This window comes from Paecilomyces variotii, assembly GCF_004022145.1.
Source record: "Paecilomyces variotii strain CBS 101075 chromosome Unknown C8Q69scaffold_6, whole genome shotgun sequence".
Taxonomy (NCBI): domain Eukaryota; kingdom Fungi; phylum Ascomycota; class Eurotiomycetes; order Eurotiales; family Thermoascaceae; genus Paecilomyces; species Paecilomyces variotii.
The window spans coordinates 200,494-227,868 of record NW_021167145.1 but is presented as its reverse complement, the minus strand read 5'-3'; the positions used below and the strand labels follow the sequence as shown (position 1 = coordinate 227,868).

The 27,375-nt window shown below is 49.1% G+C and overlaps 9 protein-coding genes across 9 annotated transcripts; 4 read left to right on the top strand and 5 right to left on the bottom strand.

Annotated features, from left to right (window-relative positions):
* Window positions 1–3,770: 3,770 nt before the first annotated feature.
* On the top strand, window positions 3,771–5,054 carry C8Q69DRAFT_486806 (putative zinc finger protein; the record flags this gene model as incomplete). The annotated part of the gene is made up of 3 exons (XM_028631938.1): window positions 3,771–3,839; window positions 3,912–4,659; window positions 4,780–5,054. The coding sequence occupies 3 exons, from the start codon at window positions 3,771–3,773 to the stop codon at window positions 5,052–5,054; spliced, it is 1,092 nt and encodes a 363-aa protein (XP_028484530.1).
* A 3,777-nt stretch (window positions 5,055–8,831) lies between these two features.
* Window positions 8,832–10,318, bottom strand: C8Q69DRAFT_273637 (hypothetical protein). Its single transcript, XM_028626827.1, has 2 exons — window positions 8,884–10,318; window positions 8,832–8,847 (listed from the first exon to the last, which is right to left on the bottom strand). The coding sequence occupies exon 1, from the start codon at window positions 9,919–9,921 to the stop codon at window positions 9,184–9,186; it is 738 nt and encodes a 245-aa protein (XP_028484529.1). The 5' UTR covers window positions 9,922–10,318; the 3' UTR covers window positions 8,832–8,847; window positions 8,884–9,183.
* A 1,970-nt stretch (window positions 10,319–12,288) lies between these two features.
* C8Q69DRAFT_273577 (hypothetical protein) lies at window positions 12,289–13,344 on the top strand. Its single transcript, XM_028626825.1, has 3 exons — window positions 12,289–12,392; window positions 12,490–12,703; window positions 12,819–13,344. Exons 2-3 carry the CDS (start codon window positions 12,616–12,618, stop codon window positions 13,160–13,162), a joined length of 432 nt encoding a protein of 143 aa, XP_028484528.1. The 5' UTR covers window positions 12,289–12,392; window positions 12,490–12,615; the 3' UTR covers window positions 13,163–13,344.
* On the bottom strand, window positions 13,214–14,997 carry C8Q69DRAFT_468096 (L-cystine transporter). Its single transcript, XM_028630669.1, has 4 exons — window positions 14,527–14,997; window positions 14,450–14,467; window positions 13,952–14,390; window positions 13,214–13,889 (listed from the first exon to the last, which is right to left on the bottom strand). Exons 1-4 carry the CDS (start codon window positions 14,562–14,564, stop codon window positions 13,527–13,529), a joined length of 858 nt encoding a protein of 285 aa, XP_028484527.1. The 5' UTR covers window positions 14,565–14,997; the 3' UTR covers window positions 13,214–13,526.
* On the top strand, window positions 14,993–17,970 carry C8Q69DRAFT_273256 (hypothetical protein). The gene is made up of 3 exons (XM_028626822.1): window positions 14,993–15,529; window positions 15,586–15,953; window positions 16,014–17,970. The coding sequence occupies exons 1-3, from the start codon at window positions 15,379–15,381 to the stop codon at window positions 17,754–17,756; spliced, it is 2,262 nt and encodes a 753-aa protein (XP_028484526.1). The 5' UTR covers window positions 14,993–15,378; the 3' UTR covers window positions 17,757–17,970.
* An 816-nt stretch (window positions 17,971–18,786) lies between these two features.
* Window positions 18,787–20,244, bottom strand: C8Q69DRAFT_273294 (putative ATP synthase delta chain mitochondrial precursor). The gene is made up of 6 exons (XM_028626824.1): window positions 19,832–20,244; window positions 19,735–19,757; window positions 19,519–19,649; window positions 19,326–19,414; window positions 19,173–19,262; window positions 18,787–19,107 (listed from the first exon to the last, which is right to left on the bottom strand). The coding sequence occupies exons 1-6, from the start codon at window positions 19,961–19,963 to the stop codon at window positions 19,075–19,077; spliced, it is 498 nt and encodes a 165-aa protein (XP_028484525.1). The 5' UTR covers window positions 19,964–20,244; the 3' UTR covers window positions 18,787–19,074.
* A 622-nt stretch (window positions 20,245–20,866) lies between these two features.
* Window positions 20,867–21,899, top strand: C8Q69DRAFT_273261 (putative 60S ribosomal protein L29). The gene is made up of 4 exons (XM_028626823.1): window positions 20,867–21,076; window positions 21,161–21,212; window positions 21,371–21,473; window positions 21,562–21,899. The coding sequence occupies exons 1-4, from the start codon at window positions 21,070–21,072 to the stop codon at window positions 21,595–21,597; spliced, it is 198 nt and encodes a 65-aa protein (XP_028484524.1). The 5' UTR covers window positions 20,867–21,069; the 3' UTR covers window positions 21,598–21,899.
* A 502-nt stretch (window positions 21,900–22,401) lies between these two features.
* C8Q69DRAFT_402698 (hypothetical protein) lies at window positions 22,402–24,190 on the bottom strand (the record flags this gene model as incomplete). The annotated part of the gene is made up of 2 exons (XM_028627968.1): window positions 22,402–23,618; window positions 23,908–24,190. 2 exons carry the CDS (start codon window positions 24,188–24,190, stop codon window positions 22,402–22,404), a joined length of 1,500 nt encoding a protein of 499 aa, XP_028484523.1.
* A 234-nt stretch (window positions 24,191–24,424) lies between these two features.
* Window positions 24,425–26,454, bottom strand: C8Q69DRAFT_468082 (hypothetical protein). Its single transcript, XM_028630668.1, has 2 exons — window positions 26,021–26,454; window positions 24,425–25,960 (listed from the first exon to the last, which is right to left on the bottom strand). Exons 1-2 carry the CDS (start codon window positions 26,168–26,170, stop codon window positions 24,692–24,694), a joined length of 1,419 nt encoding a protein of 472 aa, XP_028484522.1. The 5' UTR covers window positions 26,171–26,454; the 3' UTR covers window positions 24,425–24,691.
* Between the last annotated feature and the right edge of the window lie 921 nt (window positions 26,455–27,375).

The window sequence follows — 27,375 nt, the reverse complement described above, 5'->3', positions numbered from 1 at the left end:
TCAGCAACTGTGCCTGATGCGTGATCAACGTCCGCCTACATGCAGGCCGATACGTACGACTCGGATGACGCGTGCAATCGTTCACCTCCCTTGGAGCCTCAGAAAATAAACTACGCCCTGGACGAGTCGCTTCCTCCATTTGTACGCAAGCGCTCTCCCTCCCCCAAGGGGGGAGGCCAGAACGAACCGGACCGGGGAAGTCCATCTGGACCTTCCCGTAAGAACGAGCGCAAACCCCCGCCCCAGTCCTCCCTGGCTGACGCGGTGCTGATCAGCCATCTAGCCCCAAACCGACCGGATATTGTCAATGCTCTCAGAGAGCAGCCGCTAGAAGCAGAATGGCCCGATGATGAAGACATGCAAAGCAAAACTGCCAAAGAAACCAGGACCGAACCCACGGCAAATCCACAACCAGCAACTCTCGCTGCGGAGGCCTTGTCTCTACTCCCCGAGTTACAGAAGACATATGACGATAATTCGCCCATGAAGACTGATGGCAGCCCTCCAACGTTAATTCCTAGTGACAAAAAGAAGACTCATCGAGTTCCCGAGCGCGTTGATTTTCATATCAAAACGGAGCCTCTATCACCTCGACCCTTTGAGTCGAAGCACCGTCCCAGTATCACTTCCGAGCATAATCCCACCAATGATACGCTCAAAACGACTCCTCTTGGGAAATATGCAATACCTGCCTCTTCGCGTTCAGCTCAGGAACTACTCCCAGCACTGCAGTCGCCTCCTCAGTCGATCTTTGCGAACTCACCAGAGAATCCTCAAAGTCTCCCGTCACTACAATCGGCCCTGGGTGAGCAATTGTTGGAAGCCACCCCAAAGGATCATTCCAGCAGAATCAACAATGGTCTACCCCATCATTTGCCGCCAATCCCCGCCTCTTCGCCCACACTAAATCGGAGTGCAATGGGCCACGAACGCACCCTATCTGGACCATTACCGCCACCTCAGATGCCCAGTCCCTACTCTCACGTTTCCCCCGGGAGCACAAAAGAGATATCCGCCATGTCGCCGCCGTCGTCTCAGCCACCTTACTGGCGAACGACATCCACTGTTAAACCGGAACTTCCTTACATGACGTCCCCGTATGAACCCTCCCCGCATATACCACAGGCAGTCAATAGTCCAGCTACATCGTATCCAACGCCCACAGAGCCCAAGACCGTGAACGAACCCGAACGTTCAATATACCCCTCCGCACCATCCCAATCCAACGGGCCTGCCCCAGCGGGGTCATTCAAATGTTCTTACCCCGGTTGTACAGCTCCGCCTTTTCAGACTCAATATCTGCTGAAGTGGGTTACGTCCGCACGGTGTTGTTTCTCACGTCACTAACTATGTATCCAGCTCTCATGCCAACGTACACTCTCAGGAGCGGCCCCATTATTGTCCTCTCCCCGGGTGCCCAAGAGGAGTTGGTGGAAAGGGGTTCAAGCGAAAAAATGAAATGATTCGGCACGGTCTAGTGCACAATTCTCCTGGCTATGAATGTCCTTTCTGCAAGGAGCAACAGCATCTATATCCGCGACCAGACAACCTTCAAAGGTAATCCAATATTAATTGCACCCTTCCAACTTTCCTTGACTGACGCATACTTAACCATCATCAGACATGTCAAGGTGCACCATAAAGACAAAAGCAAAGACGATCCGGAGCTGCGGAGAGTCCTTGCTCAGCGACCTGAGGGAGGCCCACGTGGAAGGCGGCGACGGGCGCATTCTTAGCGCAAATGCAGATCCGCATCGCACTATCAATCTCACGCCTATCGTCAAGGATTGTCTCCTTCGGTATTGCGTTATCCGTAGACGGTTTCGCAAGCTGATGTTTCTAATTTCCTCCTCCCTGATGATTAGCCGTCATTTTCTGAGGGAAATGATTGATTTTCCGCAGTGAAGCGGGATTTGATGTCGATTTATTTTGAGCGATACCAGGTGTTTAGAGGTCACTGTTTGCAGCGATCATCCTTTTCTGACGATGGCATGTCTATTCCTCTTCGATTCACGTTCAAATTCCCGCCCTTTCTTACTTGATTGGCGTTTGGGTGTCTTTTTTTGGATTGAGAAACAGCCTTGTTCACTTCATGTTCCATATTTTTGAGCGACATATACATACAGGTAGCAGGGCGTCTATTCGGGAAATATGGTTACTAGGGCGTGGCAAAACTTTTCTCTCGCTTAGTGTGGGATCCAGGAGGATCTGATTCTGTTCTCGGTTTTTAAGTGCTGGACTCCTCAATTGGTTCAGAAACAGGGTGATTCTTTGACCCTTGCTCTATCCAATTACCTTTGGGACAATACACGACTCAGAAAGAAAGCATACCCTGCTTATAGAGAGCGAGCGTGCGTTTCGAGTTGCTCTCTTCTGTCTCACCGGGTTGTATCTTGGTCGCTCTTGACTTGGCAGATCCTCCCGGGTATATCTTTCTTGGACAAAGTTCTTTTTCGAGATTATATATTGATCCGGTAAATGCGATAGATCGAGGAGTAAGGACGACTATCTTCCCGCATGTTTTCAACTACCACGTTCAGAACAGCTGTGTCTACCCCGCGCGTTCATCTTCCATTTGGTAACGTTGCCGGATTCCAGAACGGCCTTGTGTGTTTTTATTCTAGTTCCTTATGACGAATTTAATGAGACCACGATATCAAACTCTGGATTATAGCTTAGCTTCTTTCTATTGCGTATTATAGAGGAGGATATAGAGCACCTTCACCTGCTGGATACACTTGACATTCCCAGATAAATGTATACACGTTGAAATCCGCGCATCTAGCCGTTCTTAGACTTGGCCAATATCAACATGAATTTAAGGGGTCATATAGAAGCCATGAATGAAGATATCCAGAGAGATGCATGCCTGGTATATCTCTTTATTATGGCCTCAAGCGCTTATCTCAGTGTCTTCATATCTTCGATGCTTCGAGAATCAGTTGGTCTCTGGAAAGACTCCAAGAAGGATATCGAATGCCCCAGTTGATATCCATCAAGGCAGTAACCAGGCCCCCGTCATGACTGGACCTGTCTTCACGAATACTATGGAGTTCCTAGTAGCAGCGGATGAGCACGAGTTTAGAAACTATTATATGAGAAGAGCTATCCGGAGCGGACGACGGTATAGCCGCAAGGAACACTGCATCCGTTGTCTATAACATGCAAAGATGTCGACGTATAGATGATATGTGACTAAATTTTGTACGCCGACCAGTCAACAGAATCCATGTGTCGTCGTGGAATTATCTCATCTACAGCATATGGCCAGTGATACTTAGGCGGCGCGGGCTGTAACCTGCAAGTGACATGCATGGAATTGCATCTGATATGGATCAGCATACTGGGGTTGAGAGCCTTCTCAGTGTCGTGGCCGACATTGAGTGGGGGTGAATGGTAACTTAGCAGCAGAGCTGTCGAATATCCCTGCCTGCGTACTGAGATGGAACTCTCCCGTGGGACGTGAATGCACCAGGCCAGGTGACGTACAGATTAGCATTGACTACTCTGAACCTCCGACAGTGTTTCCCCTCTTTTTTTAATGGCGACTGAATCTACCTATCATACTACCTCCTATATTTTCTCGGAGACTCCCTTCTAGCTAGGGAGTTCCTGACGGGATTCTCCTACGCCTTTGTCTCAGCGTGCTCCACACGTGGGCCTGAACTTGCTAAAGAACTCAAGCATCAGACTGCTTCAGCCTGCCAACGTATTTCCCTAACAAGGTCAAGGACGACGCCCAAAAAGAATCTCACCAAGAACGTATCATCATGGCAGTTTGCGACTGCGGCTCCCGGTTCGTGAACGAGTCAGCGTTGATCCAACACCGGCGGGACAAAGTTCATTTCCATTTCTACTGTGATCTCTGTGATCGCGGTCTCCAATCGGCGACTGCTTTAGAGCAACACAAGCTCCATAAACACGAATTTCCCTGTTCCTTCTGTGACCGCAGTTTCAGAACCCTGTCAGCAGTCAAACAGCATAAACGAGATAAACATACCTTCAAATGCGCGCATTGCAATAGGATCTTTCGCGCCGACGCACATCTTTCTCAACACCAGAGATCAACTGGCCATTGCTATTGTGGGGACTGCGACAAGTATTTTGACACGACGAAAGCTCTTGATCAACATCTTCGCTCACACATCAACGAGGCTAATCAGTTTCATTGTTGTGACTGTGATCGAGACTTCAGCAGCGAGCGCGCCTTGGAGCAGCACCTCACAGATAAAGTCCATACGATTGTGCGATCCGAGACACAAGGCCTTATTTGCGAGGAGTGTGGTCGCAAGTTCAAAAACAAACACGCATTAAAGCAGCATAAAACGTCCTTGATCCATCAACCCATCAGCAATCTCGAATGTCTGTCCAAAGACTGCAGAAAACGGTTCCCGAGCCCGTCAGCACTGCTACACCATCTCGAAAGTGGATTGTGTGTTTCTGGAACCAATCGACATACCCTCAATGCATTGATCCAGAAGCATGATCAGGACCGGCTTATCAGCAACACTGATAGTGTTTTCGCTTCTATTGTAGGAGCTGGAGAGAAACTGCAAGGTGCTGGAGGATCCGCGAGCTCTACAACCAGCGACTCCGACTGGGACGTTATTTATACTCCTAGCGACTCCGGGGTTTCGACGCCTGCTATCTCTGAGCCTGGTTGGAATACGATTCATACACCTGATAGTGACTCGATGAGTCAATCTTCGCTGCAATTACGCATATCAGAAGACGGCCATTCCTTACAGTCTAGCACATGCTGTCCAATGTGTCCTTTAGGAAGTGCTCCGTTCAAAACCCATAGAGCGCTTCAACAGCACATGGAATCACCCGCACACGCGCCTCGTATATTCCACTGCCCCGTATTGCTTGCCCCGGTGAATCACAAGGGAGTAGCAGTCCAGAGATCCTTTTCAACGCTCAGTGGACTCGCTCAACATCTTGAGAGCGGGGCTTGCAAAGGCGGGAAATCCACCTTTCGCAATGTAGCCAGATATGTCGAAGACAGGCTCAAGGAATTGGGATGGAAGGGTGTTTCATTTCTTACCAAATAGCCGTTGAGCAGGAGGGTGCATGTTGTCACTGGCGATGCTGAGGATTCAAGATTGCTACGTCATGGAGAGCTCTAGGTAGAAACGTCAATATAATCGAGTTTCGGACTTACCAGCATCAGAAAAAGCAAGTAAAAAGAAGCTGAAATCTGTATGTAGTACATACCGATAAAAGGCACGAACTGTTAGACATCTCAGTAGACTGTTGTGATTGTCTAGTTAACATATGGGTAGTAGCGGAAATGTCAGCGCCCAGCGAAGTGGGCAGTTGATTATGCAGGCTGAATTTGTCAGAATAAGCCAAGGTCCACTTGCTTGATAGTTGATTATGTCGTATTTCCCCCGATAGATCGATTATTTAACTATCGCTTTTATTTTCATATTATTAATCTACGTCGCGGAATTCAATACGGATTTATCATCGCGGTTGCCACAGGGGTCCAAGGTAGGATTTGCTGTAGAATTGTCGCTATCAAAAATAGACGTGAGCTCAGTGGAGCCCAAAGCATTATTAAGTATGCTGAGGACATCCTGCGCTTTCCTGAAATTGATCCTTGGACAAACGGATATTATTCTGTACAGCATATAGTTTCCATGTTGCAATGTATGTACTGTACATAGCATGACGGCAACGATCTAGCTTCTAGAAAGAACATCACCACTGTCCCGAACTCTTCGCATTATTCCCCCCAAGGGTCCTCAGCTGGTAGAGTAGACGAGTAGACTACACCATCGATGCAACGTACATGAAGCCTCATGACATGGGATGACGCATACAAGTTCCCAGACGTGGGTGAAGTCAAATAGTCTTTCGAGATATTAGGCAGTGACAAACTCTCCCTGTATGGAAATGATCATCCAATGTAAATACATAGCTCACTGACGTGGAGGGGAGCTCTAGTTATCATTCAGTCCTATTGGGGGAGTTCGTATTAACATATAAGCCTGGGAGTTCAGCCCTGTAGAACAGGGGATGGGGGGTCTCTAATTATCATTCAATCCCCATTGGGGATTTCGTATACACGTACGAAGTCTGGAGTTCAGCTCTGCAGAAGGGGAAGTTTAAATCTGACCGCTGGTTAGTTAAAGCTGGTTCTGTCTGCGATCTTGGTATGGCCCTGTCACGCCTTTGTGCGGCCACGATACTCTTTCTGTCTATTGCTGCCTTCCAATGAGAGATCGCCAGCAGATATGAACCTGCAAAAGCTTAAGAGGAGATTGAAGAACGCTACAGGGTAAGAAGTCCTGCAACCGCGGTACTAGCATTTTTGAAGCCGTGCTGTGAACAGGACCCAGCACCCCCTCGAACATGGCTCGAATTGAATCGAGGTCGAGGTCAGTGCTTCTGCTAAGTATCTAGACCAGGGATCGATCAACGACGACAGACTGTTCCCCGGGAACCGTTCAAAGCTTGGTTTAAGCCACCGAGTGCGCAAACAATAATAACAAAGATAAAATACAACCCTTCGTCTGGACTCGCCGTTGATCCTTCTTGAGGAGCACACCTCGTTTCGCTTGCGAACTGTGATGACTGATACGTATCCCCCTTCCCCCTTGGCACAGTTCAGCCCTACGCATAGCTGAACCAGACAGCATCCCTGCCTGCATATTATTACATACCATGACTCTTTCTTGCTCATCGTGCGTCCGAGATGTTCCAGACAAATCCCCATGTCAACGGTAAGCGAGTTATCGGGCCATGCATACCGTCTCGGGATATTTCCACCATCTGATGCTGGCACCTTAGGCTGCAATCGAGATGTGGGCTGTCCAGTGTTCACCGAGATGGTGGGTTTTTTTGCTCAGGATGCAACCAGTAATTAATTACCCTTCTGACGCGATAGCCTGGCGCTATATCTTTCCCGCTGAACAGCGCAATGTGGGCTACGGACTGTCGTTGGCGCATAGTTAGCGATCATGGCTTCCAATGGATTTGATCAATATTTCGCAGTGATCTCGATTTATTAATTAGCTTCCACGAGTCGTCTATTTGGCGTACGTACAGTACATTGCTAGCTATAGATGGTCAAGTTAGGTGCTGACGAGCTTCGCGGCGGATCGCTTCCCATCCGCCATAGATAGGTCATTATTTGACACGAACAGCGGTTAGACTTAACTTACCTTGACCGCGTTTAGATATGTGCTAACTGAGTAGGTAAGTACTCTAAGTATTGTGAAGCGACGTGGTCCGACCCGAAACAGTCACTTCACTGCTTGATTTGGGGTATCCCGGGACGATCTGCCAGTTTTCAGCCTCAATTCATTGCTGCTCCAATATAGCGGATCTGTGCTTTACAGACGACGATAGTTCAACTTCCTTCTCCCGCTCAGGGGTCTTGAGGCATCGTCCGAAGTAAGTAGATAAGTCGGGTCTCTTAAGCCTTTTAGCGGCCCCAACAACATGATTCCGGACAAGGTGCTGACAGAACAGAGCGTTGCGGGAATAATAACTAGGTAGTTAACCAATGCGAAGTTTCTGCTTTCTTTCCGTCTCACAGTCCATTCCTATCCTGGACCAGGCGATAGTTGATATTTTCAGTGTATAGGGGTCCCAATATTATTCTATTCTGATCGATACTGTTCAACATTGGACAGTGGTCTCTGTATGAAATCAAGGATTACTGGCCGCTCCATAAGAGAGTGTTTACATGCGGAAATGGTTCCGATTAAAAAGGTTCGGACATACCAGTACCCACCAGTCCGGGCTGAGTAGGTTTTCTCGTGGTTACACATAAAGCAATGCATACGAAAATAAAACAATTATCGTAAAACCACTGGAGAAAGGAAGGGCTCAGGACTCCTTTCTTTTTAACACCCCTTCAGCGTGGCCGATGGTAAATGGTCAAAGACATAACTAAATAATGACTAACAAACCGTCAAGCATTCATTCATAGGCTCTAGCTAGAGCCTAATATCAATAATAAAAATAAATGCACCAACCAGTTAACACCACTACCGAGCACTACTTACTGGCCGCTATTCCGCGAGAGTCCGCTTCTGGATAAACATGCCGCGTCGTCGCGCTTCGACCAAGTTTGGGGGCCGTTTAATATCATTGGTCTAGTTCAGTACACACTATCAAGCAAGTTCTTCATGCACCTTTGAGGCAAGAGAATGACATATCTTGGGACCGGGGAGACGTAATTTTTCCAGCCGCAAGTCTAAGTATACCATACTGTCCACGCTAATAATACATAATAGTTTTTGTTTTTTTCTCCGCAAGACGACCACCAGCGGCAAAATACGATTGGCAGTACCCGGGCTGTGTTCACCCCCCTCCCTAGCGATTTTGATTCCAGTTCCGATTTGCTTGCGATCGAATTTAGCACAGATTGGCCCAGACCAGTGCCTCTGCTGCTTCGCCAGGTATTATTACATATTTTCGTTTCCCACTCAGCGCTTTTGCTGAGTGGGGTTCTAGGGACAAAAAGGACGTTTCCCCGATTCCCCAACAGGTAAGCCATGCGAGGAAGGATGTCTAACTACTCTTTCACCCTAGCGATCAGTTATCCATACTATGGGGACAAGATATGGCCAGGGGCCCCCCCGAGGCTCACTACTTTACTTTACTTTACTTTACTTTACATTTTCCCTTGACAGCTCCGGACCCCGCGGTGTGGATTGCAGGGTTTCGAATCCTCATTCACGTGTGGAATGACAATGGCGATCAACAGGGCTAATGCACTGCACCTCTGTCAATAGATACCGCTGGCGTGGTACGAGCACGATGAGAGAGAGAGGGTTATTAGTTAGTTACAGGGTTGTTGTGCGCTATGGTAGAACCCTAGGAACGAATGTTCAGCTCTTGGGCTCTAGGGGAGGGGGAATGAATGATCGAGCTTCGGAACGGTTTTGTGGAAAATAGGTCTGGAGATTTTTTTTGAAAAATGAAGTAAGAAGAAAAAGAAGAAAAAAAAAAATGTCCTGGAATTATGCATTTAGATCAGATCATTCATCATCCATCTCTCGCATACGCTATGCTGGTATCATCATCATCAAGTAGTAACCCTAGAAAAAAAAGCTTTATCCCCCCCCAAAAAACGCCAATAACAGATCATCCGATGGAGATTCGTCTCGCAAATCATCCTATAATCATAAATATGAAAAAGAGCCCCAACACCCCCTCTCAGGATCAGGTCCGGTGCCTCTTATGAATCCGTCTAACATGATCCTTCATATTGTCGACCCGACTAAACACCCGACTGCACCCTTCCCACTCACACAATATCCCCGGATTATGTTTTGCTTCATGCCTCGTCCTGTCTTTATTACTCGAGAAACCACCCTCGGTAGCTTGGGGACATCCCTCATAGCGACAGAAAAGATGCTTGCTGTGCCGATTATAATGTTTCCGGAGATCACAGCCTCGCGTAAAGACGGCGCGCGATGTGCAGCCTGGATATGCGCAGCGCCAGGTTCCGTCGGGGTTTTGGATGCCGTATTTTGTTAGGTTTGGATTGTGGTTATTATTGGTATGGTTATGGTTACCGGGTGTTGGAGATCCGGTGGTCGATGAGCCGGATGTGTATTGGGAGCTTTCTGCGTCAAAGGGAGACCCGGCGCTCAGAGATGAAGAAGGGTGCGAGCTCCTGTGAGCTATGTCCATGGAACAGCTCTGGAATGATGTTGGTGAAGGATAATCTGTGTATAGCTCTGGTGGGACCAATGTATAGCTGCTGCTGCTCTCGGGGAGACATTGATTTCTGATCGAGGGGTCGAGAGGTGGAGAAGTCACAAATGTGTAGGGTTGTTCGGGATAGAAGAATATTTGAGGGTCGTCGTAGGCGACAGGGAGACTCATTTCAGAGTCGTAGGGACAGAAGGCAGACATCTCGGAATGTGCAGTCTCAGCTGAAGATGACAATGACATTGGCAGGTACTAAATCCAAGATGTTGAGGTAGGTACAGCAGAGAGAGAGACGGGTCTGGTAGATCGATCTTCTAAGTATTGCTTGCGTAGGGAACTTGCGTACAAGTAAATATGATGAACAACAGCATCAAATCCATAGAAAGCTTGGGCTGTTGTCGGAGGAAGTTGCGCATGGAGTCTTGCTATATAACAGTCGGAGACGTTCGCAAGACATGGTTGTGTCCAAGTCCGGCTCGAACATGGGGGCTGCGCCCAACAAATGATAGGATGCGCGGGTGCAGGGGTACCCGTAAGGCTTATACGGTTGTCGAATTTGGATCACTCTAATTCCGAATGGAAGTCGGACCCCGTTGCCATTGTTAGATGCGGCTGTGTTTGGTAGTTTGGGCTGACAACTACTACGACCGTTTCATGGGGCTCCGAGATAGAGTTTACTGATCTTCAGCCACCATTACCGGTGCCTTGCTAGCTGCAGTTGCTTCTGCAAGACATCGCCATTTGCTTCATGGAACAGGCTTCATATCACACTTCATAGCATATGTTCCAAGCTCTAGAACAGAAGAGAGTATCAGGTTGAACCTACCATGGGTGATGTCTTGACCATATAGACTTAGGGTTTAGGGTATACGCCCTCCGGCAAGACTGCAGGTTTGTACTTTTCGAGGATGAACTTGTTCGCTACATATCAAACATACAGCCGAAGAATACGGCTGGTATGATCGCCGCAAGCTGGGTATCAATAGAAAAGCATCAAGCCACATTCTGCATCCCGTCTTCGTACTTCCCAATGATGGAAGTGACAGTCATAGCGGGTATCCTGAAAAGGTCTTCCGTTCGGGGACGCTGTTGGAGAGCCATGAAGCTTATCTTGACCTAGATCTGTTACCGGGTTTGCAAAATCAGGTTGCAACTAAGGCTCCGATTCCAATAGGTCAGTATGCATACGCAGAGCGTGTCCTCGAGCCGTTACCATTCTCGTGAACTGGCCGGCTTCGCAGTAACGATGTGAGTCAATGGTCATTCGATTGGCTATCCAGGCGCTCTCCAATTCGAACGGATCAACCGAGCTGAAACATCCCCAGGCGCAAAAGAGACAAGACGTCTACCGCACAAGCTTCATCTCGTCGAATGAGATATCCGGAACCTCTCCCTTTGGCTGGACAGCTATGTGACTGGTGGCTCCAGAGTGATGAAACCGGCAAACCAGAGCTGACGACCCCCAAGGATTCGAATCGATGTCAGCTGAAGTCCAACGAACGACCCGAGGAAGAGCATCAAGTGCCTCCACCTCATCGGAACATCTAGAATCTCAGCCCTACGGGAAATCCAGGGCATAACGCAGGCACAAGCTTGAACACCATAAGCTACTAACTCAATCAAGTAAGGGATGCGAAACTGACTGGGTAGCCTAAGTTACCTTGATCTGTCATTCCACGAGTAGTGTTATCAAGATCGAGATGCCATTATTATTCCCCGCAGGCAGGGAGAAAGACAGGTCACTGCCACATCTTGCGTGCGTCATGTGTACGCAGGATATCTGATTTCAAAGCATTTAGTGCCGTCCTGAGGCTGGGAAGTGACTCCCAGCTGGGGCTCTAGTCATCAGGAAACGGAGACGAGCGACTGAGTCTGTACAAAAATGGCCGAGTATCAAATTGAAAAGACTACGATTCCTCATCCATCACGGTCTGCAGAAGTGACTGTACACCGTATCGAGCGACGTTGTCAGGCCTCCCAGAGTCACCCGTGATGTTTGGCGGAGCGAAGACAGTTGCCAATCATCATGTGCCCGGGGCGCGATAGCCCACTCCCCGCAAGATCCGCGTCCCGGGCCGACTTTCTTCCGCGGCGGGAGTTACACTGCGATGTTGCTTCCTCGGGTCGGTGGTGGCTTTGCTCTGCTGAGGGATTGTTAGAAATAGCGGTGTCTCGAACAAGATCTGATACTGAATGCTTTCCAGATCTAGTGAGCTTGTCTCAAGCATTCCAGACTCACTGCCTCTGCACAACAGCAGTCAAGATGTTTCAGAATGTTCTATTGTTGGAGCACCTTCCATCTCACATTACCGGCCAGAATTAGTATATCCGGCCCCTACATTATGAGGCTCTGCGAACAGCATTACTTGGAATAGAACAGAACACCTGTCTACTATGCTAAAACTATGATGTCCTCACACAGGGCCAACTGCAAGTACAGCCGCATTTCTCACAAAACATGCAATCAGGTGGACCATGATACAGAAGACATACTGCAAGGTTAACAATTCCGACTGACTTCCCAGGATGAGCCTTATATGAACGCATAAGTGGGCCACAATTGATTCCAAAGAGCAAAGGGGCCCCGCTAGGTGAAGGGTACTACTACTTTAGCAAGTAGCCACTATCTGCCACGCAGGCCTTTTGATTCCAGTTAGCAACTAGAGGGTTATATCAATCTAGCTGCTTACTACTATTTTTAAAGGAGTCATCTGGTACGTATAATCACTGACCAATTAGCTTATCTGATGAATGAGCCTTTAGAGAGGATAGAGAAAACTTAAAGACAAGCTAACAAACTACCCCGCTAAGCTCTTCCCTCGGAAAATTCGCTGTATTTATACCTATATATATCCTTTTCAACTACGGATCTAAATCAAATAAAAGATATACTATTTTTACACTTTGGACCTGTTGGCTTGACTAATCACCATCACCATGGCTGCACGAATTCCCGTTATCCTCTGCGGGAAGACTGAGCGGATTGGTACCGCGGTCGTCAAAGGTCTAAAGCCCGAATATGAAGGTGATTAATTCTAATTCTCCCACCCCCTCCAATCTCTTCTCCGTACCTCACTACCACCACCACCGCTACTACTACCATATAATTTATATAATGACTGAATACTAAACTCAACTAGTAATCCAATTCGTCATGACACCCGAATCCGGCGCAGTACAGATCCCGGCCCTTCTAAGAGGCGAGACGAACGTGTCTTCGGATAGCGATTTGGGATCTCATGATTACTCGCGTGGAGTCAAGGCCATTATCTTGGGCGGTGGATATGATGATCAAGATCTCAAGATCTTGCGGGGGGCAGCGCAGGGCATTAAGCCCCTGCCATGGCTAAGGCCGGATTTGTCAAAGCCCGCACCGCCATTGGGGCCAGCGTATGGGGAGGCAATGGTGGAGAGGGTAAAAGAGACGTTGAAGGGGTTGCGGGATAATGGGAAGATGGAGGAGGATGGGATCATTTATTATTAGTCGATTGGAGTTGAATTGGGATTTTTCGGATTATGCTATATATAAAGAAATGGTTAAGAATATATTCTGGATATAGCCAAGGTAGTCTAGTAGTTCTTTCAAAGAAATGAATTCTGACCAGGTCTCTGAGATCCCCGTCAGGTCTATCACCGCGAGATTGGTGCAGGCCAAAAAAAGGGGCACGGATGGAAACTGGTATGTAGGAATGGTCAATGTCAATCTAATCGCTGCTCTCCTGGAGCTTTATCCAACCCGTGCCGTTCCACGACAGAGTAAAGTTGTCGTCTACCCATTGTCTATTTGCTTCTTTCGAAGCGCTCAGGGAGTGGTAGTCATGCAGTTATCGGGTTAATATCCAAAGCCCCTACCTTGGCAGTTCTCCGGCGGCAGACAGCAGCGGAGTCCGCAGTGTGGGTGCATGAGTGTCGTCTTTCTTCTCACGGGCCTCTCGGTACAGTATATAGTGCTGCACGATGAAGATCAGGTCAAAGAAGATCGTAACATTGCCAAGCAAGAACTTGGCTGGGTTGCCCGTGATGCCGCTCCAATCGTTCTGGAAGCTCGAGTCGATGATCAATTGGAGCAGGGAGAGAACTCCACCAGTTATATCGAACAAGATAGTGGAAATGCTCCAACCGACGGTGGATTTCCGCTTGTAGTTGACCCATGCCTGGGGGATATATTTCACAACCGTGATGACGAGCTTCACATACGACATTGTGTAGATCTGTCCGGCCGTATCAGTATGACCTTGGACCTGCAAAATCATCTTGGACAGCCTCAACTTACAACATCGATCCATGCCCACGACGACGGATCGTAGCCGCCATCGGGGCTCTTAGAGCGCACGATAGCAACCACGATCGCGATAGCGACCAAGGAGCCCCAGAATATACCAGCGACGGGCCTGCTAATTCTCTGATACCGCGACACTTTGAATCCCCATATCCAAGGCCAAAATTGGCTGTAATATATAGCGCTCAGGGCCACGGCGTGGAGGGCAAAAGCAAAATCGTTGAAACGCACGGTAGGTTCCGGTGACACTGGGTTGCGGGCCGCGTACTGGTCGCGAATCACAGGAGAGTAAAGGAATGCCGCTGTGTAAATCATGTAACACACAAATCCGAGGACATTGATGGAGGGAAAGTCGATAGAAAGACCGGTGGTCGAGCGGCGTTGTATGTTGTGAATCGGCTGGGGATAGAATGATGCTGACCAGCAGATCGTACTTGAAGAACATGATCAGTTACTGAATTCTGGGACATGACACTGCTTGATTTCTCATACTATATCCAGCCTAGGAGCCTGTAATAGTTGTCTGTTAGATAGCTTATCTCGAAATCAAGGAGGTCGGCATAACCTACCGCGAGAGGGCCTTGACGAAGATCTCAGTTTGAGACATGATGATATGGAAGGAGCCAGGATCAAGAACATAGGGTTTCAAGTGAGCGAGAGCCCCAAAGATGAGAACATGTCTAGGGGAAGTTGGTTCTCAGGGCGGACATGGTTGTCGAGATAAGCCAGCTGCACGAACACTTGCGGTGTCCGCGTGAGCCCCGATGGCGCGGGCTGATTGATTGATTGATTGATTAGATAGCCTGCTTAATTGGTGGATCCTGATAGGCCTGGCGCCACGGGCGGTGGGACCATTGCGGCCTCAGGAACACCACCGTGGATGACATAAGCGGCCGGTTGTCCTGGTTATGAGTTGTCGCGCTAAACCGCAAACGGCAAAACGTTGACCTCCCAGCCTCTTCAGCTGTCTTTGGGCTCGACCGTCTGCTGCCAGGGCAGTCGGAAAACAAGAACCGCTATCCTTGTCTTCCTTGCTTGTTCCTGTCGGGCTGTTCGAGAGGCACCCTTTTGATATATTTTGCGACGTCGTGCTTGGACTTCATTGCTCTTCGTACGCATCTACATTCCTTGGACCAGCTTCCCCGCTTCCCTATCTCACCGCCGTCGCGGACGATAACAGCTATCGCCCTACGAGAGGCTTCATCTCCACGATCATCGTGGATACCATCAATCCGGCGTCAAATATTTCACAAGGTCTACCGGAGAAACGTCGCCTCTTTCGCTGTCGCATGGTGCATTCCACGGAGTGGGGGATCTCCAGAGATTCCCTCCGCTAACCTCGACATTCCTACGTCTCGGAAGCATCCATTGAGCGGAGTATCGACGAAATACTCGGAGATAGAGCGGCGCTGATCACGAAAATGTCGCCAAATCCAGACCTCACCCCTCCGGGGAGCAGTACTTACTCCTCCGACACGATGTATGTCGGGGATGGGACATGGGATACGCAGCGCAACACCTTTCTTTTGCCGAACTTGATGGGCCTTAATTTTGATACGATGAGATATAACGGTGAGACAAATCGCTGCGACGATGTTGTTCCAATATGTGGGGCTGACATACTTTAGGAATGGGAAATCGTTTTAGAGAGATGACCGGATACCGTCCTATGATCATAGCGCACGGCGTCATAGCGGCCATCGTATTTTTAGGGCTGGTACCGATTTCCGTCCTCCTTATGCGATATTACACACAATTCAATCCGTTCTGGGCCTTTAAGTTGCATGTCTGGTGTCAGGTATTGACATTACTTCTCACTACCGTGGTGTTCGTGCTGGGATGGTTTGCAGTCGGTCCGCAACGAAGCTTGACAAATCCCCATCATGGAATCGGATTGGCTATTTACGTTATGGTCATCACGCAAGTCCTCTGGGGCTGGGTCATCCATAAAACGGAGAAGGGAAGACGGAGATTCCACGTCCCACTCAAAATCATGGTAAGGCAGACAATTTTATTCTGATAGCTACTAAATAGGGATCAAGCTAACGGATTTCAGTTACACCGATGGCTGGGCCGTTCCTTGACGATCTTGGGCATCGTTCAGATACCGCTTGGTCTCACGTTATATGGATCTCCCGAATCGCTGTTTATTCTATATGCCATTGCTGGTTTCCTTTATCTGGCAATTTGGTTCATCCTATCCTATCTTTACGACCCGGAAGAACGCCGTTTGGAGAGCGACTATGACAGCCGCGGGAGCTACATCTCGGGCCCATCTGTAGTCGAAGACAGACATCAGAGCCACCCCGGCCGGGCGGCTGCTGCAGGAGCTGCAGGGGCTGGGCTAGCAGCACTGTTCCGTCGCCGCGATCGCAGTAGAAGCAGAAGCAGAAGTCGTGTCGACGACGATTCCCAAACGTCGTACATTGACGAGAAATATTCTGACGAACCCCGTCGGGGTGGTTGGGGAAAGAGACTCCTCGAACTGGGTGCGCTAGTTGGCGGCGTAGGTCTCGCCAAACGCTACTTCGACAAGAGACGAGACCGGGAAAGCGATTCAGAGTCTGGGAGGTATCGACCCGCCCATGGAAGAAGTGACGATGTCACCGATGTCACCGAGGACAGTCTTAGTCGCGTTGAGGAAGGGAGACCTCCGCCAAGCCATAGACCTCTCAGGGACAGACCGCCAAGCAGGCCCCCTAGCCAGAGTTCCATGGACTACAGCAGTGACTACTATACGGATTATGAGGACAGAGGGGACAGAGGTGGCCATGGACTCCGTGATACCATCCTTGGAGCGGGGATCTTTGCGGGCGTCAGAAACCTCTTCAAGAGCCGAAAGGAAAGAGAAGAGCAGAGAAGAGTGGACGAGATCCGTCGCCATGATGTTGAGGAGGAAAGATTGGCGCGAGCAAATAGTAAACGGAAGTTCACCGGAGATGGTTCCTTCCCACGGAGGAATAGGAGAGCAAGCTCCTATTATACTCCTACAGAAGCCACTTCCACTGATATTACTCGACCGACTCACAGTCATCTTCAAGGAGAATCAGCCGTGTCTGGCGATCCTGTCGTCTCCGGGGGAGTAGATCAACCGCTCTCCGATATTCCTCCTGTGCCACCCGCACATGGGGAAACCCCCGTTTCATATGGCGATCATCATGACCATACAATTGGTAGTGAGACAGAGGCAGAACTTGCCGGTGCAGCATCCGGATTAGCATCCAGCCATCACCGTCGTCGTCGAAGTAGCAGCAGGAGGCGGCGTGAAGATGTGGCGTCGCCACCGGTATCCGTCAAAGTCAAGATGCACAACGATGGACGACATGTTACTCTTAGAAGACTAACGGAGGAAGAAGCAGCTGCTAGTCGCGAAGCAAGGCGCAGAGATCGGGAACGCAGGGGCTCTCGGCGCCGCCATGGCAGTGTCAGTTCTTTGTCCGGTAATGAAGGTGGCTCTGATCGATGGCGTCGAGTTGAAGAACTGGAGCGTCAACAGGCGGAAGATATCCGGAGAGAACAAGAAACTGCTGCTTCTGCTGCTGCTGGTGCATCCACTGCCCATCCCGCTCCAAGCGCCAGCATCCCACCGTCAACTGCCGCCCCGCCCGTGCATCCCAGCGACATCCCAGTGCCGCCAATCCCTCCGTCCAGTTTGCCTTATGGTGCTGGGAGTATTACCTCCCCCGGGACCTGGACAGGTACTGAAGCGAGCGGTGACTACGCTAGCAATCGAAGGAGGAGAAGAGCAGAGAGAGCTCAAGCGCGACAGGCAAGACAGCATAGCGTCGAGTTTACCTAAACTCCGCCTCGTCTCGTGGTTTAAACCATGTCCTCGTCAGCTTGTACGACCCTTCCTCTCTTCCGTGGCCTCTCTCCACCGTTCTTCAAGAGAGCGTCGACTAATTGCAAACATCCTCCCTGCTTATATCGCACTCTCCACTGCGCCTCTCACTACCCTTCTCCCATAATCTCCTGCAATCACTCTTAACGACGGGCGAAATCACTAAAAAGATATAATGGATGGGTTGGACGGAATAAGGGTTAAGGATGCATAATCTTCGTTCCTTCTAACTGGCGTTCTTTGATTCCCACGTAGTTTTCTTGGCCCTTGTCAGATTTATCTTCCCCCCTTCATGTCGATACGCGTCTGTTACGTCTACACTTGTTATTTTTCTCCCATGTGACGTTGTATATGTCCATTTATGCCCTGCCTCGTCTTGTTATGAAATGCGATGTCCTTTTCCCTTTGTTGTTCAGACGAATCTTATGCCCTTTTGCTCATCTCTTGGTCCCGTGTTGGGAAATCGATACCTGACGTCTCACTTAGTCAAATTAAATGATGTTAACAGCCTTGGTCGTTGGGAACAGGAGCCTGAAATAATCCTCTTTTTCTTCTCTTTTCTTTTCTTCTTCTTTTCTAGCGGATGTATTATATGCTTCCAAGTCACTGAGACATTCCTGATGAAACGACATATCATTGCCTAGAGCTATGGCCCGAAGCTGAACTTCCACGTAGCTTTCTAAGCATTGATTCTCATTCCTCAAAGACTGCGTTGATTGCATATCCTGATTCTCCTGCTAGAAGGACATTGATTGCTGTGGTCTCGGCGATGACGCCAAATCCGTATATGCGTATAGCTTGCGTGGAACTTTCAGGCGCAATTGTTGTCAGCTGTATTTGTGTTAGGATTCGCCGGGACACATGTGAGGATATATATGCAATATGCACCTTGGTTTTGGCACTGTTCCAAGAGGTATGAGTAAACTTAGAGGTGAATCCTCTTTGCCAGAGGATATTGGAAGGAGTGGGTTGTTAGGTGCGATTCATGTTAACAAACATAGAAAAAACAAGGCAGAAGGGGGCAGATATGGAGTACTAAGTAAGTAGCATTTAATCGTGGGACGCAATATTGACGACTAAGCGGGACACGCATAATGACAGCGTCCCGATCGCAGGAAGGTGCGATCAATGAGAGCTCGACGATACTAATCATTCAGTGGGAGGAAATATTAATGAAGTTATCGTTATGCAGAGGATGATCTTTCAGGTATAGTGATAGTTCTACACGTTCAAGATTGCAACTGGCAGCGCGAATGGATATTTACATCAGGGTAATCTATTTCAGGACGGCCTGCAGGCTCTCGAGGACCTAATTCACAGGTTAGCTCCACTTCGACCAGGTATATATATTGCAGGTGTGACTTTTTTACATACCTCCAGCTCAATCTTAGCCTCGGCAATGTCCTGCTCACTGCCACCACCGCCAATAATCTTCTGAGCCTCGGCGATCTGGGCCCTGACAGCCTGTATTGAAAGAATCTCTCGTCAGTATGGCGCCATTATGGGATTGAACTTGGTTCTACTCACGTCAGCGCTGAAGTCCTCCAGGGGGTAACCCTCAACAGCGTTGATGCTCAGCTCGGAGTCGGGCTGAACGACAGCGAATCCTCCGGACACTATATACCAAGGTTCCAGTTAGCATGCAACTTCGTCGAATCGGAGCCACGTCTGCCGGGATCACCCTGCGGCCTTTTCCTGTTCGACGATCTGGGTCACATACGGAAGAACTGCTTGCTCTTGCCGCTCTCCTCAACGACCTCAACGAGGCCAGGCTTCAGCTGCTCGATGGAGGGGACGTGGTTGGCGAGAACACCCATCTCTCCGGACGCGGCGGGGATGTTAACCTGAACACTGTTGACCCCAAGACTCGTCAGTATGTTGAAAACAAGGCGTTTTGCGGCGCGGTCAAACGGGTGGTCTGGACGCGATAACGTACACATCGGCCGACTTGTAGATGCTCTGTAGGAGACATTGGAGTTAGTCACAAGATCCTTGCGGGCTCTGATCAACATCAATGGGTTTCAATGCCGTACCTGGTGAGGAAGGGCCAGGGAGAGCTTGATCTTGTCGTTCACAGCTTCAGCATAACCACGGCGCTGGATAGGGACGCGGAAAGCGGCAGGGCGAGCTCTGAGAGCAGCCCGGGAGAACCGAAGAGAGCTCATTGTGCAATTGGGAGACAGAGGAAGATGGTGATTGATGTCCCTCAGAGGCTAGGTTGAGTTGCAAAGGTCGAAGTCGGATGCCGCAGTTTCCACGCCGGTCGGAGGCTTCGCTTGGCACCACGTGATTCACTGTTAGCCGTAAAAGGCGCAAAAGTCATATCAGACTGGCAAGAATGCTACTACAACTATGAAGAAGGCGGTGATTGCTGAAAGATAATTCTTTGGTTTTTCCTTGTCTACATATATGTTCGTTTAAAGCTACAACTGCCCCAAGGGTCATCCGATGACGAACACTTAACGTTCAGGTATATCCCCTGGATCCGCTCATCCGTGAGAGCCTTTGCTGGATATACTCGGATGATTCTATTGCATACTTGAAGCGTGGGGTGTTCACACTCCATGAGATATTACCAACTTCCTCATGATGAGACTCCCTTGTGAGAAATAATTGCTATTCAATGGACACTTTTGCATGGCCTTGCGCGAGTCGTGCAAAAGGGGATAAATCTACTCCTTCCTTTGCTTCCGAGACTCCGAAGACGGGTTGCGTCACGTGATCATAATGGGTAAGTCATGGTCTCTTTTGATCATCATTTTAACAGCTAGAAGCATGTCGTCCAGAACACTTTCGGGCCATCATGCAATTCCAGTAAATGGAGGATATGTTCGTCTTCAATTATTACTATTATTATTGATATTATTCCGTACGTTGGAGAGCATTTCCAAGAGGGAACTACTTGACACAGCGTGCACGTGTTGGCTTCACCGGGATGAGAGAAAGGAGTACGACAGGATCTGAGTTATTAGATGTTATTAGCAATATTAAAAGCATATAATAGACAAATTCACATCCCGTACAGCTGTCAAAGATGCATCTTGCTGGCCTTGAACAGTCGTGGAATTGCTTGGTTTGGTAGATAGATAGACCGCTTTGACGTTGCGCAGCCGGCGCTAATCCCTAGACTAAGCGAGATCCCACACAAATCGCATCGCGAGCCCTAGCCGAGGGCCTCTGGGGGAGACTTTGGGCTTTTGCTTGATCCAAGTTCAACGACAGACATCACCAGTTCAACGTCAACCCTCTTCGTTGCGACACATCCGTCAAGATGGCCAGTATGTGACACCTATGGCACCAGAATATACTGATCGTGCGATTTGACGCGTCGAGAATTTTACTAACGCATACTCTCCCCACAGAGTCCAAGAACTCGTCTCAGCACAACCAGTCCAAGAAGGCTCACAGGAACGGGTATGTTGCTTGCCTTCCCTTGAGATCAGTACCTTTTGTCAGCGGATATGGGAATCAGTATCGACACGATGTTTCGATTGCGATGTGATCCGCCGGTCGAATGAGACGGTCATCAAGATAGAAGACGACAAATTGCTGATCCTTCATCTACTATACAGCATCAAGAAGCCTAAGACCTTCCGTTACCCCTCCCTGAAGGGTACCGACCCCAAGTTCCGCCGCAACCACAGACATGCTCTGCACGGCACCATGAAGGCTCTGGTATGTGGAAGATAAAAACCCTCCGCTTCCACTCGGATGCGTGGATCGACTACGGCCCTGGGAATGGATCACACTAACAACCACATAGAAGGAGCGCAAGGAGGGTAAGCGCGAGGTCGCATAAACATAACACAGCCAACACCGGAGGCGGTCAACTTGAAAAACGCGCGATGATGTGTCATGTCGAAATAGAGGGCAAAGTTCTGCTGGCTGCAAGGGAGAAAGGACGCTCCTGAGACGGACATGGCCTGACTGATGTTTTTCTTTATGCGCTACGGGTCGAATGGATAACAAAAAAGGGCTCCATCGAGTCTTCTTCGATACCAGCGGCGTCATTCTTGAGAGGTAGCCTAAAAAGGAGCGTTACCTTACTTCACACTTTTTCTCTACGGTCAGGTATAGATTCGCATCTCACGAAGTCGGATTCTTTTCTCCCACGTCATTCCAGCCGTCCATGCTTCCGTTTTCCTTCTTTCTAGGATCTCCGTGGAAAACTTGCAAGGTATCAAACTACGCTATCTGCCCAAAGTCCCAGCCCCTCTTCCGTTTCCATCAACTCGTGAGTCATCACGAGTAGGCATTTGTGTGTACAGCGTCGTGCGATTTCCCACGCATGACAGCTGAAGGATAATTATCTTCGTGCCGAGATCAGAATTCCAAGCCCTCCTATTACCAAACACCCTTTTCCCTTGCTTTTCCATGGCGAGAGGGTGCATGGACGGAGGGCTACATCCCTTTTCACTCAATCATCGTTTTGCTCTTTTTTTTTTGCCCCTCGTAGGTGGGCAGATAGCTAGTCCTCGTAGAGCTTGAATCGAGTTTACTTTCTACATGACAGTTTCCCTAAAAAGAAATGAAACCATCTATGTCCAACAACACAGTACTGAACCATATGCTCTGGAGCATTTGTACTTCAAGACTTTATACTTCAAACCTTCCAAACAATTAACCTCTTGTCAAACCCGCCACTAACAACCCATTCCTCCTTCTCTTCCTTCCCATCGACATCCACCCATCCAGCCCAGATACTCCGAATCTTGCTTCCAACCTCATGCCCATCCTTCAGCAACGCCACGATCTTCCCCGTCTTCGCTTCAATACCTCTAATAACGCCATCGTCTCCATTTACCCAAAGTCCAGACCCATCCGGCCGCCAGACGACCTGTGGTGTCGAATATGCCGTCTGAGGAGCTAAGGTGTTCGCCTGGATCATGATAGCGGCATCTTCGCGGTTCTGCAGCGCCAGCGCCGCCATAGCCTGAGTCACTTGCGTCTCTGGCTCCGCAGGAGCGGCTTCGGATGCATCACCACTGGAGCTAGCATCTGGAGATGGAAATAGAAGGCGTACAATCATGACTTTCATATGCGGTAGTGTCGACGTAGCCACGGCCAGCAACCCTGGGTCATGAGGGCTCAGGGCAAGATAAGATGGCGAGAAGGCAACCCAGGCGTTTGAGTGTGGAGCCAGGTTCTGCTTTCCCAGAAGACGGGGCTCATATGGTTTATCGCCCTCCTCCCCTGATTCTACTGCAGTGGACGGTTCTGATGAAACGTCATAATAATAGAGATAAGTCGAATCCCTTCTCGAGGCGAGAAGTAATAATTCTCCCGTCTCCGTATGTCTGACAAAGAGAATCGATTCCGGATTCGTCGAGAGCTGGATGTTCGCTCGTGGTTCCCCAATTATCAGTGGAGAATGCTCGAGATCCAAAGAATAAATCAAGATTCTACCATCCCAGCCTGCCGTCGCGATCCATACGGTATTCGAGTCCGATCGCTCATGAGCAGTCACCTGGACAACATACTTCGTATGGTCTTTACGTCGATGCAGGACTTCAGAATCTCGAAGTAGGAGCAGCTGTCCGGACATGGTGGTGGCCAACTGGTAGGATCCGCCTCGGAGTGTGACGTGCGACAGGATAGGCGAATCGGCCAGTCCTGAGAACGACGCGGCAGCTTCATGGTCCGGAGAGGTTTTGAATAGGTTCAGTCGTCTGTCAGCCCCAGTGGAAATAATGTAGGTTGACTTGAAATCCGTCTCTGTTTCTGTTTCTCCTGGAGAAGATTGGCGCTCCCAGGGCTGCACGGAAACGGAGAGCAAGTTGGAAGAGCTCGGTGTGTGTATCGTAGATGGTTTCGATGGTGCTTTTGTTTCATTCTAGTCAGTAAAAAAACAGATAATGGGACATGAAAGCAAAATGCTATGTAGAGCTTTCCCAGAAAACAATTTTGGATGGCAGGCTACAAAAGATAACACAGCATGAATAATTCCGAAACACAAAAACTACATCACTCAGAGGAAACATCAAAAAGAAAACAAAAAAAGCAACACATAATTTCTACACTACACCATAAACAACTATCCCTCCCCAGGTAGTAAACAATATGCAAAATCAAAGAAACTTAGAACTTAAACCAATCTAAACCCACTTACCTGGACTACTCCACCGATCCCTCTTTTCCCGCGCATCCTCATCATCTCCATACCTCTCAAAATTCACCGTTTGATCAAAAGCCTTCTTCTCCTCAATAACATTCTCGATCGTCCATCCATCCAGCTCCTCTGCCTTGCTATTTACCTGTCCTGCATTAGGCGGAAGGCCTGCCTCGCGAATGAAGGCATCGAGCGTCTGTGTGTAATTGTTGGACCGCAGAAAACGCGCCACTAGAATACTTGCTAGTGGTAACTGCGTTGGGTTCGATATGTTGGACGTCATAAGTCTATGTCTATCCTTTTCTTTTTCTCTTCTCTTCTCTTCTCTTTGGGTTGTAGTGCTTTCAGTGTATTATTGTAAGGAGGAAATTGTTGCTGTTTGATAGATTGCGGAGAGAATCCGCGGGATGTTGTTAAGTTAGGTAGATGGTGATTACTGATATCCGCGCACCCAATCGCGGGGCCGAATGGGGTTCGAGTACAGTAAACTTACTACGAGTTAGAAAGGCTCTATGTGCCCGGACTACAAGATCTAACAAGAAAGGAATCCGATGCAGAGATCATCATTTATCATACTTGGGAATCTATTAAAGGCAAAGTCGTTAAGGGCTTTTAGGTATTTTCTTTCCCCACCCAGTTTAGCTTCGAATCGTGAAATAGTATCATGAACCAAATCCCAGAACTCCTTTAATGAGCTGGCAATATGCTCTAGCAGATGTCACTGAACCAGCACGTCACTGAATTTGATGTATGCAATTATGTGAAGCTCGTGACCCCATGCTCATCAGGAAAACATATCCTCCGCCTTGCGACGCCGGCCTCCTCTTCCTTCAAGCTTGTCAGTAAACAGTTCCTTTCCCGCGTTGTTACTGTACTTCGATGGGAATAACTCCCGGACTGAGGCACCTCGACCCTTGATCGACAATCCGTTCGCTGCGCCACGAATAGACAACCCCGACGCTTGGGCCGCAGCGCCCCGGATACTGACACCATTGTCTCCAGACTGCGGGAAGAGCTCGACATTGGCATTACGGCCTGAGGTATTCTGATCTTGAGCTCCGTCGACGAGCGGAACAGTGATTCGCTTCGCCAAGGATTCCGCCGTCTCGTCCGCGGCATCAAACGCATCGGACCGACGATGATTACTGGCGCTTTTGGTCGGGAACAATTCCTTCTTGATATATGCAGAAGCCGTCTTATTGGGGAAGAGCTCTCGCGAACTTGAGTCACTTCCATTGGATGGAAATAGCTCCCTGCCTTTATTCCGACGAGACACCTGAGGCGAGCGCTCACGGAATCGTCTGTGGCGGTCGCCATCATTTCTGCTTTCCTCGTCTAGCAGGTCACGGCCTGGAGAAGCACTGCGGCCACGGAGACGCCCAGACTCATTATCACGGTCAGGGAACAACTCCGCCCGCCTGCCAGGACGAGACCGACCGCGTCCTCTGTCTGCATCCGAGTGGTCTGCGGGTTCGTCATCATACATGCCTGCACCAAATCCTTCTTCTTCGCCCTTGTCTCTCCGGCGACGATGTTCTCGGTCATCGAATCGCCGCCGTGTGTAGTCACCCTCACTATCGTCCCTTTTGCCGTGGTGCCTCCTTTTCGAGAGCTCCCGGCGCAACCGTTCCCTCGGATCATGCTCAGGGTGCATCAGATAGAAACGACTCGCTTCATGCGCCCGTGGCCTCTTCCTGTCGGTCTTGACAGCCGACCGCACTTGCAGGACAGAGTCCGGATGGCTCGACAGGGTCTTTGCGCTGCGCAATCGCAGAGATGGCAGCGCCGATGCGTCCTCCACTCCAACCTGAGTGAGTGCAGCCAGCGCTTGTAAGCCAACTTCCACCGATGAGTAAACAATATTAGCCGACGTGTCGTCAATCCATTCGATACGACTTGGTTCCTCGACGTGGAAATGTTCCGTCGCGAATCGCTTGATGTCATCGGTAGTCAACTCATCCACTCCTCGAACATGGACTTTCTCATATGTCGCTTCTTCCTCGAGGTGATCTACTGCACCTTCTTCGGCAAAAACAGTCGCCTGTGCTGGTTCCTGTTTGTAACATATTAGATCACGGTCATGGGCACGGCGCAGTCGCGTCTGGTATCTCACAGTTTCAATGGCCTCCGGTTCTGGAAGCGGGCCTAGGTCGAGGTCCATATCAATGTCCATTGTGGTATCCATGGTGTTAGAGGTGATGTTGGGATCGTTTTGATATTGAGAGTGGTTGAGGGAATGTTGTTGAGCGCTGGCCACTTCCATAGCTGCAGCGCTGGAGAATGGCAAGCGGTAGGGTGTGTATTAGATGACAGCGAGCCAGCTCAAGTGATAGTACCAAATATATAGATAAGAAATACCAATCTAACACAAAGCTGAGAGTGTGGTTGAAATGAATTTGCCGTACTCGTTGAACTCGGCGGATGATGGAGCTGCGCAGCTGGAGACTTTGCCGACCCGATTCGGACAAGCGCGGGCGAATGCGGAGTGACCTTGCCGAATCGGAGATGTCTCTACTTGCTTGGAAGGCTTCACGAGCTCTACCTGTGTCTAATGCGATGATAAACTGAGATTAATGTAATCGATGGGGTGGTATAAAGGCCACGGTGATATTAGACTAACTTCAAAGGCATGAAGGCTTGAGGTTCGTTCGAGAGAAATATTGTTCACGAGTCCAGCGTTTTAGCTTGCCAGAACTAAAATATATATCAAGTATCAACACACCATACTCTCAACCATTCCATACACATTCGTAGGAAGACTTCCATTCTTTCACTACAAGATCGCCAGAATATAACACGATTCATAGGTCAAGAATCCCGACACGGACAGAATACGTCACAGAGGAAGAAAAAGAAAAGCAGAGAGCAGGATCAGAGGAGCCACTACTCAACTTCTCAAGTATGCTACCAAAAACGATACAGCCCCTCCCTGTTCAGGTCACATGGAGTAGATACGGAGAGGTTAACTGAAATGCTCAGGTCACTCGACCAACGAGACAAAAGTAAATGTATTGCCCTCATATCAGCTTATTAGTGATGCTGCACCCCTTGGAGATAATCGGGTCCTATTCTATATCTCGCAGATATCGGTCATCTTAGAATGGCAACAGGAGTCGATTATCCAGAACTAAGTTACTTTAGGTTGGCCCCTTCTAGTTACCTAGTCACATGCGGGCCGAATTGACCATAGACTGTGGTCAAGGCGTCATCCCATATGGGACGTCGAAGGAAGTATCACCAGCTGCTAATTACTGCTTCTAACAGTGAGTAGGCTTCCAGCATAGGAAGTAGGTAGTGCTGTGCAGAAAAGGAGGGAGATAGGAATAAGAAGAGGCAACTGATTGTAAAACTGCCGAATTTCTCTAGTTTTGCTCGAGTACGGGGTAAACTTCTACTATGACATGACGCTGGTATAGTGCATTTGAACCTCCCAGGAGGGTACTATTATGTATACAATTTGCGGCAAGT